Source organism: Scyliorhinus canicula, chromosome 5, assembly GCF_902713615.1.
Source record: "Scyliorhinus canicula chromosome 5, sScyCan1.1, whole genome shotgun sequence".
In the NCBI taxonomy this organism is placed as follows: Eukaryota; Metazoa; Chordata; class Chondrichthyes; order Carcharhiniformes; family Scyliorhinidae; genus Scyliorhinus; species Scyliorhinus canicula.
The window spans coordinates 43232987-43260031 of record NC_052150.1 but is presented as its reverse complement, the minus strand read 5'-3'; the positions used below and the strand labels follow the sequence as shown (position 1 = coordinate 43260031).

The following is a 27045-nucleotide window of genomic DNA, read 5'->3' as shown; positions in this document are numbered from 1 at the left end:
ACAGATTCACAACTTATAGCTAAGTTCTCTGGCTGGAGAAATTCCTCCTCATCTCAGTTTTAAAGGATTGTCCCTTCAGTCTGAGGCTGTGACCTCGGGGTCTAGTTTTTTCTACAAAGCCTCTGCACATAGCTTCTCTGTATCCTGTAAGTTTCAATAAGATCCCCCCTCATCCTTCTAAACTCCAATGAGTACAGACCCAGAGTCCTCAACCGCTCCTCATATGACAGAGGTGGCTCGGTGGAGAACCATTCAATAACTGAAACTTTACCTCATTCTGTAGCTCTTAATCTTGTCCGCATAAACATGCAGGCATTGAAAAAAAATACAGATCAAAAAAGAAATAACTTATTACAACCTCATAAAGTTGTCAATGCAAATACCTCCCTTCTATCTATCCTTTTTACAAATTCATTCCTGGGATATAGGCCAGCATGTATTATCCATCTCAAATTGCCCTTGAGAGGTGGTGGTGAGTAGTCTTATTGAATCACTGTAGTCCATGTAGTTAGGAAGGGAGTTCCAGGATGTTGACCCAGTGACAGTGAAGGAACAGTGATATATTTCCAAGTCAGGATGGTGAGTGACTTGAAGGGGAACTTCCAGGTGGTGATGTTCTCAAGTGTCTGCTGCCCTTGGCCTTCTAGATGGCAGTGATCATGGGTTTGGGAGGTGCTGTCTAATCAGCCTTGGTGAGCTGCAGCACCGATGACCCGGGTTCGATTCCCGGCTTGGGACACTGTCCGTGCGGCATCTGCATGTTCTCCCCAAATCTGCGGTGGGTTTCCTCCGGGTGCTGCGGTTTCCTTCCTCAATCCAAAGATGTGCGGGTTAGGTGGATTGGCCATGATAAGTTGCCCTTAGTGTCCAAAAAGGTGAGGTGGGGTTACGGGTAGGGTAGGGTAGGCTGGGTGTAAACTTGGGTAGGGTGCTCTTTCCAAGGGCCGGTGCTGACTCGATGGACCGAATGACTTCCTTGAGGGGCTGGTTTAGCATACTGGGCTAAATCGCTGGCTTTTAAAGCTGACGAAGGCGGTTCAATTCCCGTACTAGCCTCCCCGAACAGGTGCCGGAATGTGGCATCGAGGGGCTTTTCACAGTAACTTCATTAAAGCCTACTCGTGACAATAAGCGATTTTCATTCATTCATTTCATTCTGTACTGTAAATTCCAAGATTCGAAGTGAAGGATCCGAAAATTGCAAAACGTACAATTGTTGCATTTATTTCCTGCAAGTGTACTTCGCCATCTAGTGGCTCGGTCAAACTGTTGTCAATAAGAAACAGAGAGCAGACTTTATTTGTTTTTTTTAATGTGAATGTCTACACCCAGAGTGATTATCAAAAGAGACAGAAAAGTCCCTGAAGCCGGGCGCAGGGGCGGCTCAAGCGTTGTTGCTGCTGCTGTGTGCGGGCGGCGGGGGAGGGGTACTGCGCCAGCACGTGGGGCATGTTGAAGGGGAGACCCGGGAAAAAGGCAACCTCCTGGAACGTTGAAGCGTTCCGCGGGCGTCATGGCAACCGGGAAGCTGGCAGCCAACCGGAGGCCTCGCTGCGGCCGGCCGCGCGCGCCGCCTCCCTCTCGGCCAATGGGGAGCCGGGGAGCCGTGGCGCCGCCGGGCGCGCTCGGCCAATGGGCGAGAGGGGGACATGCAAATGAGGTTTGAAAAAGCCGCGGGAAATCCGAGTTTCGCGGGAGGCATTACGCGCGGAAAGTGTCTCCCTTCATTCATCGTCAGCTTCCTGGAGCCATTTTCAGAGCTGGGGCTGCTTTAAGGACTTTTAAACCCTTCGCATCTGCCCCTCCCCGCGCTCAAATCCTGCCGTGACCAAAGCGAACGGCGGCCGGGGTCCGTCTCCTTCCGTGATCGGGGGATATTTTATTCAGGGAGGGCGAGTAAGATTTAAAAAAAAATAATAATTCACCAGCACCAGAGAGAGAGAGAGGGAGAGAGAGAGAGAGAGAGAAGTCTGAGCGGAGAGACCGTTCCAAAGTTGCGAGGTATGCGGAAAGGAATCCAAGCAGCTCCGGGGAGAGCCTCGGCCGGAGTTGGGGGTTCACCGGCGGCGAGCGGTCTTTTCGCAGTGTGCTCCGGACACGGCGGTCGACAGGAGCGGCCGGCGGGGAAGATCGTCGGTGTCGGCGGCCTCGGGGTCCGGGTCTTGTCGCAAGCGGCGGCCGAGGGTTACACCACTCCTCGCGGCACGGCGAGCAGGACGGGACTGGCGCCATCCACTCCGGGAAGGACTCCGGTAAATGAGGCGCGATTTCCTCCCCCCACTCCGGGGCCGGTGATTCCGCCTCCCGAGCACTGGGGTGGGGGAGGGGAGGGGAGATAAGGGGGTATTGGGGGAGGGAGGGGGTATTGGGGGTTACATCATTGCCCCTTTGGATTGTCACTGGTTGGAAGTGTAGCCGCGAATTGGATACTTTGTGAATGTATCAATTCTGGGAGGGTGCGGGTCAGGGCAGTGACTTTAACCTCGGCGTTTAGATCCACTCTGGTGGCGGATTGCATTTTTATCTCTTGCGGTGGGTGGGGGTTACACCCGGGGTTTGCTGTAGGACATCTCCAAGGAGTTCCCCATTCACATGTGTGTGTGTGTCCCTCTTCCACCCAGAACAGCCGTTTTTTGGGGGGGGTTTAAATGAACACGCCGCCGGCCCAGTGCTTGTGGGGAAATCAGCCGCGTGTCTCCAAAGGGCCTAGTGCCTGTGTGCCAGGTCCCCGTGTCACTTTAAACAGAGGCCTGGGTTTTTCTTTCTCTCCCTGTCTGGCCCCGGTGCCGGCTTTGCACCGGGCTGGAGTTTGCCATTTTGCTCCCACAGCTCGAATCCTCCTGCCGGTTCAGCTTGGTTTTCACCCCTTTCCAGGTTTACACACTGACCTTATTTGTGTTTTTTTTTGTTGTTGTTGCCTTTTGAGGAGTTTATAAAGAGCAAACAAGACGTAAAATTCGGGACATGTAGGGTTAAAGCCTTTACCAATTTTTTAAAATAAAGAAACGCCACGTTAATTTTATCCCACCCCACCAGCTCGAGAAAGCCAGGTATCTTCCAACAATGCACAACATCAGAATTTCAAAGTAGTACATTTTCCCACATATTATTGAGCTAAATATTACATGCTCCTGTTGCTGCATAACTGTTTTTCTATGTTAATTGTGAAAGACAAGTTTGTGCAACAATTGAATTGTCCTTTTGCTATAAAATCTTTGTTTGGGGGGGGGGGGGGGGGGGGGGAGAAATGTAATTATTGCATTTCCTGTCAGATTCTTGGAAATGTTGTAATGAATCAACTAGATATTATAGAACATTACAGCGTGTACAACCTTCCCAGAAATGAAGTAAAATAACTGAGGCCTAGATAATCTGAAAGGCCTTTGGGAGGGGGCAGAAGTGATTGGGTTAAAGTTTCAATCCATTAGAAATTTTTGTAGCTTTAAAAAAAAAAATTAAAACCATTTAAAACGTGTACCCACTATCCCATTCAAAACTTTGTTTGAAGCAGAGGAAGCAAAATGGAGTTTTGTCTAAGGCTACTAATACTATGTTAAGGTATAATTCGGATGCTTATGGCAGTGTCAAATTTTTATTATTTGCCCTATCATATACCTGTCTAGATTTAAGTTTGGGTAATTGATTATATTAACTTCTGAGTAACTGATTATATTTTGCACTGTCAGTAGTTCTTGTAGCTTAGGGATTGTTTCTTTTCCAATAACCAGCCCTACTGTCAAGCTTTGTTTAATTGGAAGCACTCACATTTGTGTGTTACACTGTGCACTCCCTTTGAAACTACCCAGCACTAATTGCAGCCTTTCACTGAATGGTATTTTGAATGAGCGGCCCTGGAATTTTATGTGCAGATTCAGCCATTTTCTTCTGGACCAAGTAAATGGCAAGTCCTCAAATATTGGGCTTTTTGTGTTAAAAGGGAGTCTGTATCATTAACAATGATATGGAAAAGTCATACAGCATCTTGGTGACTCTGTCAATTGAGGCCTGGGTGCAGTGAGGTTGGCAAGGCAGGTAAAGTTCTGCAGCTGTAGCATGTGGGAACTGGTGGACACCTGTGTGATCCACTGTAATCATGTCTGCAGTAAGTGACTGCTGCTTGAGGAACTTAAGCTCATGAGTTGGAACTTGAGCTTCAGACATTGTGGTGCATCAGGATGGGAGTAAGTTAACTGACACTTGTTCTTGGTGGTAGTCATGTCCCTTTGGTTAGTTAAATCTGATTTAGTGAGGGGTAGGAGGTGTGACTGAATGAGGCAACTTTGGGGATTGCCCAGGTAGCATTGGAGGAGCCACAGTCCTTGAACATGTCCAACAGGTTTGAGGTTGTTTCAGCCTCTGAGTGAAAGCAGGGAGTGTGAGCATAACACTGGTGTAGGGAACCATTACATTTGGGGGAATAACAATGAATGATCTAGTTGGGCAGCACGGTAGCACAAGTGGGTAGCACTGTGGTTTCACAGCACCAGGGTCCCAGGTTTGATTCCCCACTGGGTCACTATCTGTGCGGAGTCTGCACGTTCTTCCTGTGTCTGCCTGGGTCTCCTCCGGCTGCTCCGGTTTCCTCCCACAGTCTAAAGACGTGCAGGTTAGGTGGATTGGCCTTGCTCAATTGCTCTTGGTGTCCAAAAAGGTTAGGAGGGGCTATTGGGATATGGTGGAAGTGAGGGATTAAGTGGGTCTGTGCAGACTCGATGGGCTGAATGGCCTCCTTATGCACTGCATATTCTATGGGGCAGCATAGCTGAGGGGGATAGAAACTGTTCTCTGCAGCTGAGAACTTGAGTTCTGAAGGTGGCTTGCCTGTCTGGGCCAGGGTTAAGGACATCTCTGGGCTGGAGAGAAACTAGGAATTGGAGGGGAAAGATCCATTTCTTATGGTCCATTTAGGAAGTAATGGGCAGAATGAAAGGTTTAAGGGAATAAGAATAGCCAAGGGCTTAATTCAAAAACAAAAAACAACCACAGGTCATAACCTCTACATTACCACTTGAGCCATGAGTAATTGGTGCAGTAAATATGATCAGTATGTTGATGTGTGGCTTGAAGATTGTTGTAGGCGATGTGGGTTTTGATTTGTATGTCATTGGCCCTTTACTGGGGGAAGAGGGAGCTGTACTGCTGGGGCAGCCTTCATCTGAAGGATCCTGATGAATCGCACAGCAAGGCAGTAGAGAGGGCTTCAGATTTACTAGTGGTGGGGAGGGTGCAGGTGAGGGATGTTTTAGAAAATTAGAGAAAAGGTGAGGTAATAGTTTTAATTCATTTGGGCAATGCTAGCATTTATTGTCCATTCCTGATTACCACCACCTCAAGGGCAATGAGCTGCAACTGCAGTCCCTGAGGTGTCGGTACAACCACAGTGCTGTCAGGGACGATTTTCCAGGATTTTGATCCAGTGACTGGACAGGAACGGCGATATATTTCCAAGACAGGATGGTGGTGGAAGGGAACTTCAGGCAGTGGTGTTCCCAGGTATCTGCTGTCCTTCTAGATGGTGGTGGTTGTGGGTTTGGAAGGTGCTGTCTAAGGGGCCTTGTTGCGTTCCTGCAGTGCACCTTGTGATCAGTCTTGTCCAACTTTTTTGCTTTGGAGGGGGGCTCAGTTCCATTTTTATCCATTCGCAAGGCCAATGAGCAAATAAAAGAGAGAATTAATAAAATGAGCAGTGTGTGTGTGCGTGCCACCCCAGACTGGGAGGATGGTGTACACAAGCTCGCATGTGAACACTTACCCAATTCTATTTTCCCAATTAATGGGTAATTTAGTGTGGCAAATCCACTTAGCCTGCACATCTTTGAGTTGTGGGGGTGAGACCCATGCAGACACTGGGAGAATGACCCAGGGCCGGGACCGAACCCGGGCCCTCTGCGCTATAGGCAGCACTGCTAACCACCGTGCTGCCCATTCCATGAATGAATTAAAATAAACACATCCATACACATGCAAACCCCCCCTCCCACACACACACAGGCACCATTGGGGGCAAGAAGAGGCTGCTTGGCCCCTCAAACCTGCTTTGCCATTTAATAAGCTCATGGCTGATCTGAATGTGGCTTCAGTGCTATGTTCCTGCCTACCCCAAAGGACCTTTCATCCTTGAGCTTATCAAGAATTTATCTAGCTTTTCCTTCAAAATATTCCAAGGCTGCTTCCACTGCCTTTTGAGGAAGGGTCCCAGAGACTCGTAATCCTCTTGAGAGAAACAATTCTCATCTCTATCATGAGTTAGTGACCCCTTATTTTTAAACGTGGAGCCCTAGTTCTAAATTTTCCAACAAGAGGAAACATTCTCTCCACGTCCACAAAGGTTTAGATCAAGTCACATCTTACTCTTCTAAACTTGAGTCGGTACAAACCTATCCTCTCCCACCTTTCCTCATAAGACAACTTGCAAATTCTTGATATTAGTCTAGCGAACCTTCCCTGAGCTGCTAGCGGGTTTGCATCTTTCCTTAAGCAAGGAGACCAATACTGTACGCAATACCCCAGATATGGTCTCACCAATGCCCTGTACAACTGAAGCATGGCCCCCCTACTTTAGTAACTAATTCTCCTCAATATGCAATAACATTCCATTAGCTTTCCTAATTACTTGCCGTCTACTAGGCTTTTGTGGTGCATGCACAGGAATACCTAGGTCCCTCTGTATCCCCGAGCTCTGCAATCTCTCAGCATTCAGGTCATAAGCTTTTTTATTATTACTGCCAGAATGACAATTTATTTATTTTTAAAAATCTTTTTATTCTCCTCATTTTCATCAAATAAACAGCAAAAGAAAAAACAAAACAAATGCAGTACCAATCCCCCCAAACAGCATCCCCTCCAGTATATTGACCAAAACATCACCTGTATATTCCAAGTAAAAAAAAGAGTATAAGATGAACAATCAATCAGTAAACCATGTACTCAACAATAATCGCCTCCCCAATTTCAATGGCAACCAATTCTTGAAAGTGCCCAATAAACAGTCCCCATGGATTGCAGAACCCTTCCTTCACCCCCCCTCAGCTCAAACTTCACCTTCTCAAGAGTCAGAAATTCCAGTAGAACCCCCTGCCAAGCTGAGGCACGCACAGGGTGGAGGAGCTGACCTCCACCCCAACAGGACCCGCCTCTGGGCAATCAGCGAGGCAAAGGCTAAAACATCTGCCGCTGCAGCCCTGATCGGTCCAACACCCCAAAATTGGCTTCTAGGGGCTCTGGTTCCAAGTTCACATGCACCACCTGTGAGATGACACTGAAAACCTCCCTCCAATACTTCTCCAGCTTCGGACAGGACCTAAACATGTGTGTGTGTGTGGTTTGAGGGGCTCCGACCAGATCGGTCGCATACATCCTCCACTGCCTCAAAGAGTCGGCTCATCCTCTCCCTCGTGAGGAGCGCCCTATACACAATCTTCAGTTGTATCAGCCCAACCAGCGCACGAGATTGAGGTGTTCACCCTCCGGAGCACCTCACACCACAGACAGTATTCCGTAGCCTTCCTCAACTCTTCTTCCCACTTGTCTTTTTTAAAAAGTATTTTTATTCTCCATTTTAAACATTTTCTTCAGAATTTACACCCCACCAGTAAACGGTAACGAATACAATGTCAATCCCCTTATCAACAACACCGATCCCATTCTCCCACCAACCCAAACAACAGCCCACCTGACAAACCCTCCCAAGGTGGAAACAAAAAGGAATCAGGAATCACCTGTGGTCACCATTGACATGTACAGTCCACCCCCCAACCCGCCCCCCTAATATTCAATGCCATCCAATCCCCAAAAGAGTACAGTGAATGACACCCATGAATTGTAGACAACCCACCCCACACTCCTTCCCTTCACCTCCTCTTGTAAACTCCTCCCCCCAACCTCGGTTCCTTCCCCCAACTTTTCACTCCGGCTAGACGCACCAAAACCTGTTCTACCAGGTTCCAATGGCAGCAGCCCCTCCCCCCACCTCACCCCCGTTCACTGGCCAGCTTAAACTAGCCAGCGTGGAGGCCCTCCTCCGGGTCTCCATCCCCCTTGCCCGTTCCCAGGAAAACCAAGAAATCCCTTTTGACACAAACCCCGCATGCATACCCAAGCCCCAAAGAACCATCATTGCAAATGAAATCCCATCTCTTCCCTTGTCCAAATACATAGTGTTGACTCATTTAGTACATACACCAGCATGCAGTGAGAAAATAGTTACATGAGGCGCCATCGGTACACGACCGGTTCTCAATTCTGCCACAGTCTTTCTGTCTTCGCAAACTCCTCTGCTGCTTCCGCCGTCCCAAAATAAAAGTCCTTGGATTTGTAGGTCACCCTCAATTTAGCTGGAGAAACTATGCCGCCATGCACCTTGCTGATGTACAGTGCCTTCTTCAACCAGCTGAAGGCAGTCTGCCTCCTCGCCAGCTCCACTGTAAAGTCCTGGTATATACGTATACCAGCTCCAGCCCACTGCACCACCCGTTTCTGCTTTGCCCAGCACAGGACGTTCTCCTTCAAGCTATACCGACGGAAACAGAGTTACTACTCTTGGCGGCTCACGCGCCTTTGGTATAGGCCTCCATGACCGATGAGCCCGATCCAGTTCATATCAGGAGGGATTGTTCCCCCTCCCCCAATAGCTCCGCCAACATCGTGGTGAAATACTCCGTCGGCCTCGGGCCTTCCACCCCTTCAGGCAGACCCACAATCCTCAGATTCTGTCGCCTGGATCGGATTTCCAGGTCTTCCATTTTGGCTCGCAGACCCTTGTTGGTCTCTATCACCCTCTGCAACTCCTTCCCCATCGAGGTGAGTTGATCACTGTGCTGCGATAATGCCTCTTCCACTTCCTTCAGTGTCTCACCTTGCTCCCGCACCTCCGCCGCTGCGCTTGATACCGCCGCCCTCACCGGGGCAATCGCCTCCTCCACCAGCACTTTCAATACCGCTCCCATCTCCATTCTTCATCACTTCCATGTGTTTTGTGAACTGTTTTCCAAGTTCCATGGCCATCACCGTGGTCATTTCTTCTGCTGTGAATGGTGCGGCCTCCCCTGGTGCTCCAGCCTGCGCTTTCCTTACAGTTCCTGTGCTGACTTTTTCACTCACCGGCGAGCTTCCGTTAACCCCCTTTTTCACGGCCGTTTTTTCCCCAAACTTGGACATTTCTCCTCCCTGTGCCGCCTTACAGCCTTTTCAGCCTCTGTTGCCCTCGGGACGAGTGTTAAAACCCCAAAGTTTCTATTCCCGATCGGGAGCCCTCCTGTGTGCGGCTGCCTCCCGCCCGCCGTCACCGGACGTTCTTCCCACTTGTCTTTGATCCCCTCCATGGACCTGCTGTTTCCCCCCAGAATCCTCTGGTAGATCGCCGACGCCACCCCGTTCCTCCTGCCGTCATTACCTCTTCCAACAGTGAGGGTGTTGGCGCTATCTGGCTGCTCTGATCCTCCTTCCCAAACCTCTCCAGAACCACAATCAAATACCCCATTCTACTGGATCAAATGCCTTTTCCATGTCCAGCACAACCACCACCTCTGTCTCCTTTCCCTCAGCCGGCATCATGATTGCATTCAATAGCCTCCTAATATTTGAGAACAGCTACCTTCCTTTCATGAACCCTGTCTGGTCCTCTCCTATCACCTTTGGGAGGGGCCCCTCCAATGTAGCCACCAGTCTTTGCCAGTGTCTTTGCATCCATATTTAGCAGTGATATAGGCCTCTACAACCCACACTCTGCCAGGTCCTTATGTTTCTTTAACAAAAAGGAGATTGAGGCCTGCCCCAATGTTTAGGATAGCACCCCCTTCCCTATCGCCGCCTCATATAACCCCACCATAAGCGGTGCTAATTTCTCCTTAAATTTCCTGTTGTACTCTGCTGGGAACCCATCTGGCCCTGCCACCATCCCCAATTGCATCCTCCCAATTGCCTCCTTGACCTCCTGTTCCCTACCAACCTCTCCAGTGTGGTCCTATCTTCCTCCTCCAACCTTGGGTACACCAATCTGTCCAGGAACTCCCGCATCCCCGATCCTCCGGTGGCTCCGACCTATACAAAGTTTCACAGAATTCTTTAAACACCTTATTAATCTGGTCTGAAACCACCACCAATTTTCCCGTCCTATCCCGCACCTGGACAATTTCCCTCACCACTGCCTCCCTCCGAGATTGACCTGCCATCATGCGCCTTCAGCATACTCTTAAATTGCTTCCCTTGCGCGCCTCAGTTGGTGCACTGCCTTCCCCGTGGACAAATGATCAAAGCTAGCCTGTAGCTCCCTCCTTCTGTCCAAAAGTGCTGAATCTGCATTCCCGACGTACTTCCTGTCCACTTCCAACGTCTCATCTATCAGCCTTTGATGCTCTTCCCTCTCTTTATCCACCTTGGCCTCAAACGATATCACCTACCCCTCAGCATAACCACATCAGTCATTAAACGTTTTAGGTGCGCGAACACCCTCGACCTGTTCACTACCCCCCCCAACCCCTCATGTTCCATGTGACTGACCTGGCCATGGGGGCCTCACCCGCTCCATCCCTCCTATCTACCATTATCATAACTCCGGGCCCCCCTGTCCCATTGTTGTCATCAAGCCCATCGCCCTCCCAGAAACCCCCCCCCCCCATAACTTCCCCTCAAGCACCTCACCCAGTATCAGTCTCTCTTTCTCTCCCCCCCCCCCCCCCCCCCCCCCCCCCCACTTTTCACACCTCCTTGGCCCATCGAAACCTGTTCAATCAGGCACCAATGTCTGCAGCGCCTCCCCCACTTGCTAGTGTGGAGGCCCCTGCCCAGGCCCTACTCAAAATGGGCATTTTCACATTTGCCCTCAGTATACATTAAAAAAAATATATTTTTATTCTCCTCCTTTTTCACAATTTTTCTCACAAATTTACACCCAACAACAATCAATAACCAACAACAAATATCTCAAACCCCATAACAGTAACAACGGTCCCATCCTCCCACCATGCCCAGACATCAGCCCGCATGTTAACATAAACAAATGACAAAGAAAAAAAAAAGGAATCAGGGATTACCCATAGCCATCTTCAACATACACATCCCCCCCTGCCCCCGCACCCCCCACCCTCTCCCATCCCCCCCCCCCCCAACTAATGTTCGATGTTATCCAGTTCTTGAAAGTGCATAACAAATAGTGCCCATGACTTGTAGAACCCCTCCGAGCTTCCCCTCAGTTTGAACTTAACCTTCTCAAGGGTCAAGTATTCCAACAGGTCCCCCTGCCACGTCAGGGCACAGGGTGGAGAGGCTGCTCTCCATCCCAGCAGGATCTGCCTTCGGGCGATCAACGAGGCGAAGGCTATGACATCTGCCTCCGCACCCGTTTCCAACCCTGGCTGGTCCGACACCCCGAATATGGCCTCCCGGGAACCCGGGTCCAGCATCACATGCGCCACCGTGGAAATTACCCTAAACACCTCCTTCCAGTACTCCCCAAGCTTTGGACAGGACCAAAACATATGAACGTGATTAGCGGGGCCACCTCCGCAACGTTCACACACATCTTCTACCCCTTCAAAGAATTGGCTCATCCTTGTCCTCGTGAGCTGTGCCCTGTACATCATCTTCAGCTGTATCAGCCCCAACTTCGCACACGAGGTGGAAGCATTCACTCTCCGGAGCACCTCACACCAGACCCCCTCCTCTATAACCTCTCCCAATTCTTCCTCCCACTTTGCTTTGATCCCCTCCAGTGGTACCTTATCCTTTTCCAACATAGCTCCGTATACCGCTGACACTGTCCCCTTCTCCAGTCCACTTGCCGCCGCCACCTCCTCCAACATCGTGGAGGCCGGTTCCTCCGGGGAAACTCTGTATCTCCTTCCTGGCAAAGTCCTGAACCTGCATATATCTAAATACTTCTCCCTGCTCCAGCCCATACTTCGCTTCCAGCTCCCTCAATCCTGCAAATCGACCCCGAATAAACAAATCTTTTAGGGTCTTAATCCCCTTCTCTTCCCATTTCCGAAAGCTTCCGTCCCACCTCCCTGGCTCAAATCTGTGGTTCTCCCGGATTGGCATTTCCCTCGACCCTGCCCCCAACCTGAAGTGTTGGCGAAACTGCCTCCAGATTTTCAATGCAGCTATTACTACCGGACTCCCTGAGTATTTCCCTGGAGCTATTGGGAGCTGGGCCGTTGCTAGTGCCTTCAGCCCCGTCCCCCTGCACAAACTCTCTTCCAATCTGACCCACTGGGAATCAACCCCCCGGACCCAGCTCCGCAACTTCTTCACATTCGCCGCCCAGTAGTAGTACATCAGGTTCGGGAGACCCAAACCCCCTGCCTGCCTTCCCCTCTGTAGCAGCACCTTCCTCACTCTGGCCACCTTCCCTCCCCATATAAAAGAGGTAATCCTCCCCTCAATCTCCCTGAAAAAAGACTTTGGCAGGAAAATCGGTAGGCATTGAAAACTAAACAGAAATCGCGACAACACATTCCTCACTGGGCTAAATCGCAGGCTTTGAAAGCAGACATAGGCAGGCCAGCAGCACAGTTTAATTCCCGTACCAGCCTCCCCGGACAGGCGCTGGAATGTGGCGACTAGGGGCTTTTCACAGTAACTTCATTGAAGCCTACTCGTGACAATAAGCAATTTTCATTTCATTTTTCATTTTAACCGCCTGTACCCGACCCACCAGTGACACAGGGAGACCATCCCACCTCGCCAGGTCGGCTTTCACTCTCTCCACCAAACTAGTAATGTTGTATCTGCGAAGCCTTCCCCACTCCTGGGCAACCTGCAACCCCAAATACCTAAAGTGAGTCCCTGCCCTACGGAATGGCAGCCCCACCACCCCTGCCCCCACCCCCGGTTGAGACACCACAAAATACTCACTCTTGTCCAAGTTCAGCTTGTACCCAGAGAAAGACCCAAATACCTGCAGCAACTCCAATATTCCTCCTATCGACGCATTCGGCTCCGACACATACAGCAACAAGTCGTCGGCAGACTAGGACACCCTATGCTCTATCCCCCCCCCCCTAATATTCCTTTCCATGCTCCTGAACTACTTAATGCGATGGCCAACGTCTCAATCGCAAGCGCAAACAGCAGGGGGGACATAGGACATCCCTGCCTCATCCCACGGTGGAGAGAGAAGTATCTCAAACTGATATTGTTCGTGTGGACACTAGCCTTCGGCTCCTTATATAATAACTTTACCCAGTTCACAAATCTTGGTCCAATCCAAAACCGTTCCAGCACTGCCATCAGGTACCCCCATTCCACCCGATCAAACGCCTTCTCGGCATCCAGTGCAACCTGCAACCACCTCTGTTTCCTTCCCTTCCGCCGGTGCCATAACGACGTTCAAGACCCTCCTAATATTCGAAAACAGCTGCCTCCCTTTCACGAACCCTGTCTGATCCTCACCTATCATCTTTGGGAGGCACCACTCCAGCCTACCCGCCAGTACCTTAGCTAATACCTTTGCGTCCAGATTAAGAAGTGAAATGGGCCTATACGACCCACACTCCGTCGGATCCTTATTCTTTTTAAGCAACAGTGAAATCGATGCCTGCCCCAAGGTTTGCGGCAGCACTCCCTTCCCTATCGCCTCTTCAAACATCCCTACCATCAGGGGTGCCAACTTATCCTTACATTTTTTATAATATTCCACCACAAACCCATCCGGCCCTGCCACCTTCCCCAACTGCATCCTCCCAATCGCGTCTTTTATCTCCTGCTCCAGTATTGCTCCTTCTAATGTAGCCTTGTCTCCCTCCCCGAGCCTCGGGTACTCCAACCCATCCTGAAATTCCAGCATCTCACGGTCTACCCCGGGTGGCTCTGACCTGTACAACCTCTCGTGGAATTCCTCAAAAACCTTGTTAATCAGCTCTGGAGCCGCCACCACCAACTTCCCGGCCCTATCCCTTACCTGAAGAATTTCCGTTGTTGCTGCCTCCCTCCGGAGCTGACCTGCTAACATACATACCCCGCCTTGTCTCCATGTTCATAAACTTCACCCCTCGCTCGCCTCAGTTGGCGCACTGCCTTCCTGGTGGATCGTCAGTCGAAGCTCGCCTGTAGTTTGGGTCCCCATCCTCCGCATAACTCCTATATGCCTCCAACATCTCATCTATTAGCCTCCGCCGCTCCAAACTCTCCTCTTTGTCCACCCTGGCTTTAAACTAAATTACCTCACCCCTCACTACCGCCTTTAGAGCCCCCCAGACGACTGCCATTGACACCTCACCCGTACAGTTGAATCTTACATATTCCTTAATTACCATTTCAATTTTTTCACAGAATACTTGGTTCCCCAAAAGCCCCACATCCAGTTTCCACCCCGGCCTCTGCATTACCCCCTTCTCCCGTATCATATCCACCCTATGTGGCGCGTGATCTGACACAGCAATTGCAGAGTATTCTGACCCCTTGTCTCCAGCCAGCAAATCCTTTCCCACCAGAAAAACGTCAATCCGTGAGTATACCCTATGGACTGCTGAGAAAAACGAGTACTCCCGTTCCCCTGGGTGCAGGAACCTCCAAGGGTCCACCCCTCCCATTTCCATTATTAGCCCAGCCAGCGCCTTTGTCCCCCCTGATGGGACCAGTGAGCGCGTCTGTGATCTGTTCAGTCTTGGTTCCTGCACCAGGTTCCAGTCCCTCCCCACAATCAGCTCGTGTGTGTCCAAGTCCGGAATGGCTGCAAACACCTTCCTCGCAAATCCCGCATTGTCCCAGTTGGGACCGCATACACTTACCAGCGCCACTAATCTCCCGTCCAGCAGCCCGGCCACAATCACATATCTACCCCCCTGATCTGCCACCACCTCCATCTGGAAGCGTACCCTTTTGCTGACCAATACTGCTACCCCTCGAGCCCTTCCATCAAATCCAGAGTGAAACACTTGGCTAACCCAACTCTTTTTAAGGACCAGGTGATGGTCCTTCACCCTCAAGTGAGTCTCCTGCAGCATTGCCACATCGGTTTTCAGACTTTTAAGGTGCGCAAGCACCCTTGACCGGACCTCCTAGCCCTCTCGCGTTCCACGTAACTATCCTTACTGGGGGTCTCTAGTGTACGCCATTTGCCAGATTTTTGCCCACTTGCTGAACCTATGTCATTTAAACGTCCTTGCGTCCTCCTACAATTTATTTTCTTACCGTCACAATTTATTTTCCTGCTTATCTTTGTTTCGTCAGTGAATTTGGCAACTATACCATCAGTTTCCTCAACCAAGTCATTTTTATATAAATTGTAAGCAATGGAGGCCCCAGCACTTATCCCTGTGGCACACCACTTGTCATATCTTGCCAACCAGAGAAAGATCCATTTGTGCCCAGATACAAGCAAATTACTGCAGATGCCTGAATCTGAAACAGGAAATGCTGGAAAATCTCAGCAGGTCTGACAGCATTTGCCAAACTTCCACACTCCATTTGAAGTTGCACGCTTGCTTGCTGGCGCCTATGCTCGCCGGCACCTGTTAACCATTGGCCAGTTAGCTTGATGTCTTGAGGGGAGGCATTGAATCGATTGTTAAGAGGTTATCTCTGACAACTTGAAAGGCAATTGAGAAGAGTCAGCATGGTTTTGTGAAATGGCATTCATATTTAACCAATTAATTGGCGTTCTTTGAAGGAGTAACATGCTCTATGGATAAACGGGAGCCTGTAGCACTGTATTGGATTTCCAGACGACATTTGACGAGGTGCCACATCAAAGATTAGTGCGGAAAATAAAAGCTCCTGGTGCCTGGATAGAAGATTGGCTGCCTGGAAGATAAAGTGTGCAAAAATGGATCTTTTTCTGTATGGCAGGATGTGTTGAATGGTGTCGCGCAGTGGTCTGTGCTGGGGCCTCAATGTTTTAGAATTTATATCGACTTAGACAAGGGGAGCAAAGGCATTGTAGCTAAACTTACTTTCCTACCTATTAAGTATGTTGTGAAGAGACATGAGTTTGCAGATGGATTTGCAGAGTCAGTGGGCAAAAGTCTGGCAGATGGAGTATCATGTGGGAAATTGTTCACTTTGACAGGAAGAATTAAAAAAAAAAGCAGTGTTGCTTAAACAGAATGACTGCAGAATTCAGTGGTACAGAGGGATCTAGGTATTCTGGTGCACAAGTTGCAAAAAGTTAGTATGCAGGTGCAGCAAATAATTCAGAAAGATAATGGAATGTTATCCTTTATTGTGAGAGAAATTGGACATAAAAGTAAGGATGTTATGCTTCAGTTATACAGGGCATTGAGACCACATCTCTAGTATTCTGTGCCGTTTTGATATTATTTAAGGAACAATGTAAATGCACTGGTTGACGGTTCAGAGGAGGTTTACAAGACTGATATCTGGAATGAGCAGGCTTTCGTATGAGGAAAGGTTGGACCGAATGGGCTTGTTTCCAATGGAGTTCAGAAGAGTGCGGATACTTGATTAAAGTATGTAAGATCCTGAATGGTCGCGACAACGTAGACGTGGAAAGGATGTTTCCTCTAGTGATTGAGTCCAAACTAGGGGACATGGTTTTAAAATTAGTGGTCACCCTTCGCGGACGGAGATGGTGAGAAGTTTGTTTTGAGGGTTGTGATTTTGGAACTCTGCCTCAAAAGGTGGTGGAGACAGGTTATTGAATATTTATAAGGCGGAGGGAGATTGATTATTGTTGGGCAAGGGAATCCAAGGTTATCGTGGGTAGATTGGACATGTGGAATTTGTAACATGGATCAGCCATGGCCTTATTGAATGGCGGAGCTGGCCTGAGGGGCTAAATGGCCGACCTCTGCTCTTATTTCATATGTACATATGTTTCTATCTACAAGACAGAACTTGGGCGTATGATGGAACTCTGCACTTGCCCAGATGAGTGCAGCTCCAACAAGGGGCAGCACGGTAGCATTGTGGATAGCACAATCGCTTCACAGCTCCAGGGTCCCAGGTTCGATTCCGGCTTGGGTCACTGTCTGTGTGGAGTCTGCACATCCTCCCCGTGTGTGCGTGGGTTTCCTCCGGGTGCTCCGGTTTCCTCCCACAGTCCAAAGATGTGCAGGTTAGGTGGATTGGCAATGATAAATTGCCCTTCGTGTCCAAAGTTGCCCTTAGTGTTGGGTGGGGTTACCTGGTTATGGGATAGGGTGGAGGTGTTGACCTTGGGTAGGGTGCACTTTCCAAGAGCCGGTGCAGACTCGATGGGCCGAATGGCCTCCTTCTGCACTGTAAATTCTATGTAAAGATAAGCTGCACACCATTCAGGACACAGCAGTCCAGTTGATTGACACCCCATCCACCATCTCCAAAATCCACTCCCTTCACAGCCACTCAGTGGCAGCAGTGCGTACCATCCAGATGCACTGCAGCAACTGAACAAAGCTCTTTCAACAGCATCTTCAAAACCCGTGACCTCTACCACCTAGGACAGCGGGAGCAGATGCATGGGAACACTGCCACCAGCAAGTTTCCCATCATCCTGACTTGGAACTTTATCACCTTCCTTCATTGCTGTTGGGTGTTATTCCACCATACTGCAGCATTTCAAGGTGGCTCACCACCACTTTCTTGAGGGAAATGATGGTTTGGCAATAAATGCTGGCCTCGACAGCGACCCTCACATCCCATGAAAGAATAAAAACTAATTCTGCTTTCAATACTTGCTGATCCTTTTTCATGTCCTTGGCAGAATGGAATGATTTAATATGTGCATGCAAGTCTTATCTAAATTATGCCTGTACTGTTGTGTTTTTAAAAATAAATTTAAGTATCCAATTATTTTTTTTCCAATTAAGGAGCAATTTAGTGTGGCCACTCCACCTACCCTGCACATCTTTTGGGTTGTGGGGGTGAGACCCACGCAGACATGGGGGAGAATATGCAAACTCCACACGGACAGTGATCCGGGGCCGGGATAGAACCTGGGACCTCGGTGCCGTGAGACAGCAGTGCTAACCATTGCGCCACCGTGCTGCCCTATGCCTCTACAGTTGTGTGGGTATATGGGGCAGCCAGTTTTGCACACAGCAAAAGTCAGCAGTCGTTGATCTATGTTTTGGTGAGGTTATTTTGAAGGAAGGCTTTTGACTTTCACATCTTTGAATAGCACAACATAATGTTTAAAATTCACCCGAATCAGAAGACAGGCGAGGGTCACTTCTAACAGTGCCACAGGCCCTCGATATAACCCTGTGGCTGTGCATGGAAGCAATTGCTTCACCCCAAACCTGTACGTGCTTCCCAGAAAGACCAATCATGTGGACTGACAATCTACCAGGGATCTGCATCTGAATGCAAATGACAATTTCATGAATATGGTTTGCTCCATGGCACAGTACATCAGTCCTTTTGTACCTGCTCTATGACGGAGACGGCAATATCTTATAGCTCGATTTTAAGCCAGGCTTTTATAAGAACTGCTGCATGCCTGGCATATCCCGCACACCCATTGGTAAAAATCTGCATATAATTCCTGAACAATGTTTTACATACTACTTCTGGGATGCCCTCATTAGTCGGGCATTGCCTTCTGGGTGGCATGGTAGCACAGCGGTTAGCACTGTTGCTTCACAGCACCCGGGACCCAGGTTCCAATCCCGGCTTGGGTCACTGTCTGTGTGGAGTCGGCACGTTCTTCCCGTGTCTGCGTGGGTTTCCCCCCACAAGTCCCAAAAGACGTGCTTGTTGAGTGAATTGGACATTCTGAATTCTCCCTCGGTGTACCCGAACAGGCATCGGAGTGTGGGGACTAGGGGATTTTCACAGTAACTTCATTGCAGCCTACTTGTGACACTTGTTGACATTTCATTATCAATTTAGCCATTACTAAATGGAAACTGACTCCGAGGTTAGATACTGAAGATTGGGAATTGCTCCAATGATTTTACGAATACTCACTATGCTCTCAACTCCAATTTTGAGGTACTTATCTTTGTAATATTCTTGGCTATTTCACCTGAGAATTTTTAAAGCTAAATGCCTTTGGTGCTATTGTGTGGGATTATTTTTGTTTTAGTTCGCTCATTTTGTTGGTTGGCGTTTAATGGTAAAGTGAAGACCCTATGGACTCATCTTGTCTTCACTCTGGTAGCCACTGGTGTTGCTTTCTTCTGGATCAATTTACCTTGGGCCGCAAGAATTCAGATGTTTCCAGCTGAACCTTTCACTCCAATCCCCTGTTGTGTTATGGCCTCAGAAATCTTATATATTAAATCCAGTAACATTGGGGCTAACCTTTTGGCTTTTTGATTGGCAGAACTTGTGTGTGCAATGTGCACTTAAGTATATAAACTTGGAGTGATCCTTTCGCATCAGAAGGACGTGTGTACATTTTCTGTGCAGCAAAACACTTTTTGCAAAGTGATATTAAATTATGGAGCAGCATGTTTTGAAGTGCTACTCCAAATGAATATTGGAGCAGACTCGAAGGGCTAAATGGCTGCCTCCCGCTGCTATTTTATACATACTATTTTAAAATCTGGCATATATAGCAACATCAACAAAACTTACATTTACACAGTACTTTAGCTGAGCAAAATATATCAAGGTACTCATAAAAAAAAAAAAATAATTACCAGACAAAATTTTGCGATGAACTGTACAGATATTAGGTGGGTGATCAAAGGTTTGGTCAGAGATGCGGTTTTTATGGAGTGACTTGGCAGTGGAAAAAGACTGTGGGAATTGTAGGGCTTTGGGCTTAAGCAAGCAAGGGCACTTTCGGCAATGGTGAGATGTGGAAGTGTGACATGCACAAGAGGCCAGAATTGGAGGAGTGTGGCGATCTTAAACGGTTTTAGGGCTGGAGGAGGTTGTAATGGTGGGGGTGAGTGAGACCATGAAGTAAAGAGTGGATATTGAATTTAAAACAACTGGGTTCATTCGCGTATAATGTTGGCATCCCTGAAATCTATCCTCCTGGATCGGGGTTCTGATAAATGTATTTATAATGTCACCTCTGAAATAATTGAAGAATAATAGATACCACCATACATTTGATAGGGTCGTGTGGTTATGCACTGAGTAATTTATATGTGCCCAGAGAAAGGGAGGAGGGACAGAGACATGAAAATACTGCATCTGTTAAAGGTACTGCCTAACCTGCGAGGTGGGTTCATTCTCTTGATATTTTATGTTAATATTTTGGAGAATAATTAATTCCAGCTAGCCATGCATTGTCCTGGAAGACATCATGTTTGGGGACAGCTGTCTTTTTATAGAAAAGTTGCATTTTTGAAGTTAAAACCTTCTGGTTACTCAGTGTTCTTTTGCTTCCATTGACCCACGTCTCAATTTCTGCTCTGAAAACAGATCATGACCTTAAGACGGCTACTCCCGTGACAAACCAATTATTTAACAGAAATGGGATTAGTGCCTCTGATTAGTACAGCATGTCAGTAGGTGTAAAGGTTTCAACCCATTGTTCGCTGACCCTAATAGTAGTCAGGATGTGGGGCAGAAAATAAATCAGGAGATAGAAAAGGCTTGTAAAAAAAAAAGGCAATATTACAACTATCATGGGGGACTTCAATATGCAGGTGGACTGGGAAAATCAGGTTGTCAGTGGATCCCAAGAAAAGGAGTTTGTGGAATGTCTAAGATGTTTTTTTGGAGCAGCTTGTGACAAGAGTCTACCAGGAAACAGGCAATAGGGGATTTGGTGGTGTGTAATGAGGCAGACTTGATTAGGGAACTTAAGGTGAAGGAACCCTTGGGGATCAGTGACCACAATCTGATAAAATTTACCCTGCAGTTTGAGGGAGAAGCTGCAATCAGATGTAATGGTATTACAATTAAATAAGGGTAACTATAAAGACATGAGGGAGAAGGTGGCCAGAGTTGATTGGAAAAGAAGCGGAGCAGGGAAGACAGTGGAACAGCAATGGCAGGAATGTTTTGGGGTTATTCGGGAGGCACAACAGAAATTAATCCCAAGGAGGAGGAAACAGGCTAAGGGGAAGACGAGGCATCCATGGCTGACGAGGGAAGTCCAGGACAGCATAAAAGCTATAGAAAAAGCATACAAAGTGGCGAGGATTAGTGGGAAGCCAGAGGATTGGGAAGCCTTTAAAAGTGTGCAGAGGACAACTTAAAAAAAGCAACAAGGGGGAGAAGATGAAATATAAGTGCAAGCTAGCTAGTAATATAAAGGAAGATAGGAAGAGTTTTTTTCAATATATTAAAGGTAAGAAGGAGGCAAAAATAGACATTAGACCACTCGGAAATGTGGCTGGAGAAGTAATAATAGGAAACAAAGAAATTGCAGACGAACTGAATAGTTACTTTGCATCAGTCTTCAAGGTGGAAGACACCAGTGGTATGCCAGAGCTCCAGGACAACCAGGGGGCAGAGGTGAGTGCAGTGGCCATCACGAAGGAGAAGATTCTGGGGAAATTGAAAGGTCTGAAGGTGGATAAATCACCTGGACCGAATGGACTCCACCCCAGGGTTCTAAAAGAGATAGCTCAGGGGATTGTGGAGGAGTTGGTAATGATCATTCAGGAATCACTGGAGACAGGAAAGGTCCCAGATAGCTAATGTAACATCCTTATTTAAGAAGGGTGGGAGGCAGTCGACAGGAAATTATAGGCCAGTTATCCTGACTTCGGTAATTGGTAAGATTTTGGAGTCCATTATTAAAGATGCACGATGGAAGTGCATGATGAAATAGGATTGAGTCAGCACTGCTTCGTCAAGGGGCGGTCATGTCTGACAAATCTGTTAGACTTCTTTGAGGAAGTAACAAGGAAGTTAGACAAAGGAGAACCAGTGGATGTGATTTATTTGGATTTCCAGAAGGCCTTTGACAAGGTGCCACATAGGAGACTGTTAAATAAGTTTAAAGCCCCTGGTGTTAAGGGTAAGATCCTGGCATGGATAGAGGATTGGCTGGCTGGCAGAAGGCAGGGAGCGGGGATAAAGGAGTCTTATTCAGGATGGCAGCCGGTGACTAGTGGTGTGCCTTGGGTCAGTGCTGGGACCACAACCTTTCACAATATACATTAATGATCTGGAGGAAGGAACTGAAGGCACTGTTGCTAAGTTTGCAGATGATACAAAGATCTGTAGAGGGGCAAGTAGTATTGAGGAAGCAGGCAGACTGCAGAAGGACTTGGACATGCTAGGAGAGCGGGCAAAGAAGTGGCAGATAGAATACAATGTGGAAAAGCGTGAGGTTCTGCACTTTGGAAGGTGAAATGGAGGCATAGACTATTTTCTGAATGGGAAGATGCTTAGGAAATCAAAAGCACAAACGGACTTGGGAGTCCTTTTTCACGATTTTCTTAAGGTTATCGTGCATGTTCAGTCGGCAGTTAGGAAGGCAAATGCAATGTTAGCATTCGTGTCGAGAGGGCTAGAATACAAGACCAGGGATGTACTGCTGAGGCCATACAAGGCTCTGGTCAGACCCCATTTGGAGTATTGTGAGCAGTTTTGGGCCCCGTATCTAAGGAAGGATGTGCTGGCCTTGGAAAGGGTCCAGAGGAGTTCACAAGAATGGTCCCTGGAATGAAGAGCTTGTAGAGGAAACGGTTGAGGACTCTGATTCTGTACTCGTTGGAGTTTAGAAAGATGAGGAGAGGATCTTATTGAAACTTCCAGGATACTGCGTGGCTTGGATAGAATGGGTGTGGAGAGGATGTTTCCACTTGTAGGAAAAACTAGAAGCAGAGGACACAATCTCAGACGGAAGGGACGATCCTTTAAAACAGATGTGGAGGAATTTCTTCAGCCAGAGGGTGGTGAATCTGTGGAATTCTTTGCCGCAGAAGGCTGTGGAGGCCAAATCACTGAGTGTCTTTAAGATGGAGATAGATAGTTTCTTGATTAATAAGGGCTTATGGGGAGAAGGCAGGAGAATGAGGATGAGAAAAATATCAGCCATGATTGAATGACGGAGCAGACTCGATGGGCCGAGTGGTCTAGCTCCTATGTCTTGTGATGTTATGGACCAGGTGGTGATGCCGCTTGAAGGAATTGGATGCTCATATTGGCTCGACATGTGAAGGCCTTTTCACTGAGCATCTTCAAGCCCCTTTTTGTCCGTGTCTTGTATTCAGAAGTTTGAGATTTACAAACATGCTCCTGCTTGGTGGCTAACATTGATAATGAGAATGTTAACTGCAAAGCCATTACAAGTTCTGGCAAATATTACATACCAACAGTACAATGGCCGCTTCACTCTTTTTAAAGAAAATCTGCAGCACTGGTATAGACCATCCAGTCTGTTAACGTTTATGCTCCACGTGGGCTCCCCCCCCCCCCCCCCCCCCCCCCCCAACTCTAACCACCTTTTTCCACTCCTCCGACGTATCCCTCTGTTCTTCCCATTGATAGTCATCAATATCATCTGCTTCAACTACTCCATGTGCATTGCTACTTTGAGTGATATGATTTTTTAAACTCCATTCAGTTTCTTAACTACCAATGAACAAGTAGCTTCCTCATTCCTCCTACCCACATGAATGACCTTAATTTGCTTTGGCTGCACCCTTGAAACATTCTGCATTTTGGTGTATTCCTCTGCTTCATTTGTTCTACACCCCAACTGGTATCATCTGCAAATTTCAACGTCCCTCAACCTAGCCAATTTGTGTATGTGGTAACTGACCGGTCCCGGCCCTAAATGCATGTATCCCCATGGCAGACCACTTCCCACTTTCTGTCACTCTGAAACGCTGCTTGACTTGTACCCTCTTATTTCTGTTTTGTAACAATCTCTCTTCACCTTGTTACTTCTGTCAAGAGTGGCACCTTATCACAGACCTTCTGAAAGTCCAAGAATATTATATCCACTGAATTACTTTTGTCTACCTTCTGTTACTACATGAAATTCAGGCTTGGGCATAAAAAGGTTCATTGGCATGGCCTAGATGTCCAAACTGACATTTTTATTGCGATCTCTGTTTCCTGGCTCCGTTGTACTCCAGTTCTACACCTGTCGAAACATTAATGCTGTCCATTAATTGTTGAAATAATCTGATCCATTAGAAATTTAGTAAAGGAGTAATAACAACCTAAGTTGCATATCTGGACTTGTCTTTGTGTGAGCGGTGAGTTCATTTATGGGAAAGTGGAAGAGGCACAGCCAGTCTTCTCCAAATCCCCGATGCTGTAACTGTAACCATCCAGGAATGGTACAAAATTTACTCTCATGGTACAGATTGGAATTGTGTTGAAGCACTGAAAGGCTGTGACTGCTCTCTCGAATATTGTTAGCGATGTGATTTGGATAAGGGAGCAGTTTAACCATTCAGTTTCTCTTCTCTCTAGTTGTTTGTCAAGTTGGAACATGGTCTGAAACGAACAGGTTCTGCGTCAATGCTTCTGCTTTGTTCTTGGAGTGATTTCCCAAATCTGTGCCCATCTTGCCAGAAAATCGATGTTCGAATCTCTCCAATTGAGTTTTCGTCAGAGCATTGAAGTATTCTTTCATGGGACACCTCCAGTGGCAGCATACAGAAGGAGATCGCACACGTGGTAGCTCCCGCCAAGGAGTCCTCGGCTTCTAGTCCTTTGAGCTCATTTCCCGGGGCTAATTTGTGGACAGACTTATCCTATTTAATAGTTCTTCACAAGAAGGTGTCAAAGACTGCAAAACGAATATTGGAAAGAAGGGACAAGTGGTAGCCCTTCAGAGGAGCTGGGGAGAAGTCTGTCGGCAGCACAGATGGCAGAGGCAAGCTAATACATCAGTTATCAATAAAACATCAGTTCGGAAGACCCAAATCCCCTGCCTGCCTTCCTCTCTGTAGTAGCACCGTTCTAATTCTGACCACCTTCCCTCCCCATATGAACGAGGTAATCATCCTTTCAATCTTGGCAGGAAAATCGGCAGGCATTAGAAAATTAACAGAAATCGCGACAACTCGTTCATTTTAACCACCTGTACCCGACCCACCAGTAACAGAGGGAGACCATCCCACCTTGCCAGATCAGATTTCACCCTCCCCACCAAAGTAGAAACGTTGTACCGACGGAGCCCCCCCAATCCCGAGCAACCTGCACCCCCAGGTATCTAAAGTATCCCTGCCCCCACCCCCCGGCTGAGACACCACAAAATATTATAGAATCATAGAATTTACAGTGCAGAAGGAGGCCATTCGGCCCATCGAGTCTGCACCGGCCCTTAGAAAGAGCACCCTACTGAAGCCCACGTAACCCCCTCTTAACATTTTTTGGACACGAAGGGCAATTTATCATGGCCAATCCACCTAACCCGCAGATCTTTGGACTGTGGGAGGAAACCCACGCACACAGGGGGAGAACGTGCAGACTCCGCACAAACAGTGACCCAGCCGGGAATCGAACCTGGGACCCTGGAGCTGTGATGCCACTGTGCTAACCACTATGCTACCGTGCTGCCCCCACTATGCTACCGTGCTGCCCACTCTTGTTTAGATTTAATTTGTACCCCGAGAAAGACCCAACCACCCGAAGCAGCTCCATTATTCCCCCTATTGAGACGCTCTGTTCCGACATGTATAACAACAAATCATCGGCATATAAAGACACCTTATGCCCCCCCCCCCCCCCGCACTATCCCTTTCCATATCCCCGATGGCCAACGGCTCAATCGTGAGTACAAACAACAGGGGGCACAGAGGACATCACAGTGGAGAAAGACATATTCCGAGTTGATGTTATTTGTGCGGGCACTCTCCCTCTGCTCCTTGTACAGTAGCTTTACCCAGTCCACAAATTGTGGTCCAATCCCAAACCGCTCCAGAACTGCCATCAAATACCCCACTCTACCCCGTCAAACACTTTCTCGGCATCCAATGCCACAACCACCTCTGTTTCCTTCCCCTTTGCCGGTACCATAACCACGTTCAATACCCTTCTAATATTCGTAAACAGCTGCCTCCCTCTCACAAACCCCGTCTGATCTTCACCTTTGGGAGGCACTCCTCCAGCCTACCTGCCAGTACCTGCGCCTATATCTTTGTGTCTACGTTTAAAAGTAGTATGGGCAAGGGCAGCACGGTGGTGCAGTGGTTAGCATTGCTGTCTCATGGAGCCGAGGTCCCAGGTTCGATCCTGCCTCTGCGTCACTGTCCACGTAGAGTTTGCACATTCTCCCCGTGTTTGCGTGGGTTTTACCCCCACAACCCAACGATATGCAGGGTAGGTGGATTGGCCAAGCTAAATTTGACCCTTAATTGGAAAAAATGAATTGAGCATTCTAAATTTTACAAAAAAGTGACATGGGCCTATACGACCCGCACTCTGTCGGATCTGTATCATTTTTAAGCAACAGGGAAATCGATGTCTGCCTCAAGGTTTGTGGTAACACCCCCTTCCCTATCACCTCCTCAAACATCCCCACCATCAACGGTACCAGCTTATCCTTGAATTTGTTAGAATATTCCACCGGAAACGCATCCGGCCCTGACACCTTCCCCGACTGCATCCTCCCAATCTCATGTTTTATCCCTTGCTCCACTATCACCCCTTCTAATATAGCCCTGTCCCCCTCCCCTAACCTCGGGTACTCCAGCCCATCTAGAAATTCCTGCATCTGTATTTCGATAAGGTTAACTGACATTTATGATTCTGTATTGAGGGAGTTTATGATTCTGTATTGAGGGAGTATATACATCTGTCACCAGTGGATTGGTGAGGGCGAGTTCAAGTAGGTTATTCCTTCTTGGTTCCCTCACCACCTGTCGCAGACCCAGCCTGGCAGAGTCCTTCAGAGCTCTTTTCGCAGTGGGTCACTGAACCACTCTTGGTAATGAACATTGAATTCACCCACGCAGAGTACATCGGGGCTGGTTTAGCTCACTGAGCTAAATCGCTGGCTTTTACAGCACACCAAGCAGGCCAGCAGCACGGTTCGATTCCCGTACCAGCCTCCCCGAACAGGCGCCGGAATGTGGCGACTAGGGGCTTTTCACAGTAACTTCATTGAAGCCTACTCGTGACAATAAGCGATTTTCATTTCATTTCATTTTTCTATGCACTTTGCTACCCTCAGTGCTTCTTCAATTGGTGTTCAGCGTGGAGGAGTATTGATTGATTCTTTATCTGGAAGCAGGGGGTGGGGATGTTAGGTGATAATCAGCAGGCGGGTTTCTTGCCTGTGTTTGA

At 48.1% G+C, this 27045-nt stretch overlaps 1 protein-coding gene across 1 annotated transcript in view; it reads left to right on the top strand.

The window, feature by feature from the left end:
- Nucleotides 1-1712: 1712 nt before the first annotated feature.
- Nucleotides 1713-27045, top strand: part of LOC119965939 (transcription factor E2F3-like) — a 79733-nt gene continuing 54400 nt past the window's right edge. Inside the window, exon 1 of the mRNA XM_038796967.1 lies at nt 1713-2252. Within this exon, the coding sequence (XP_038652895.1) occupies nt 2004-2252 (249 nt within the window). The 5' untranslated portion in view covers nt 1713-2003. The remainder of the gene's footprint in view (nt 2253-27045) is intronic.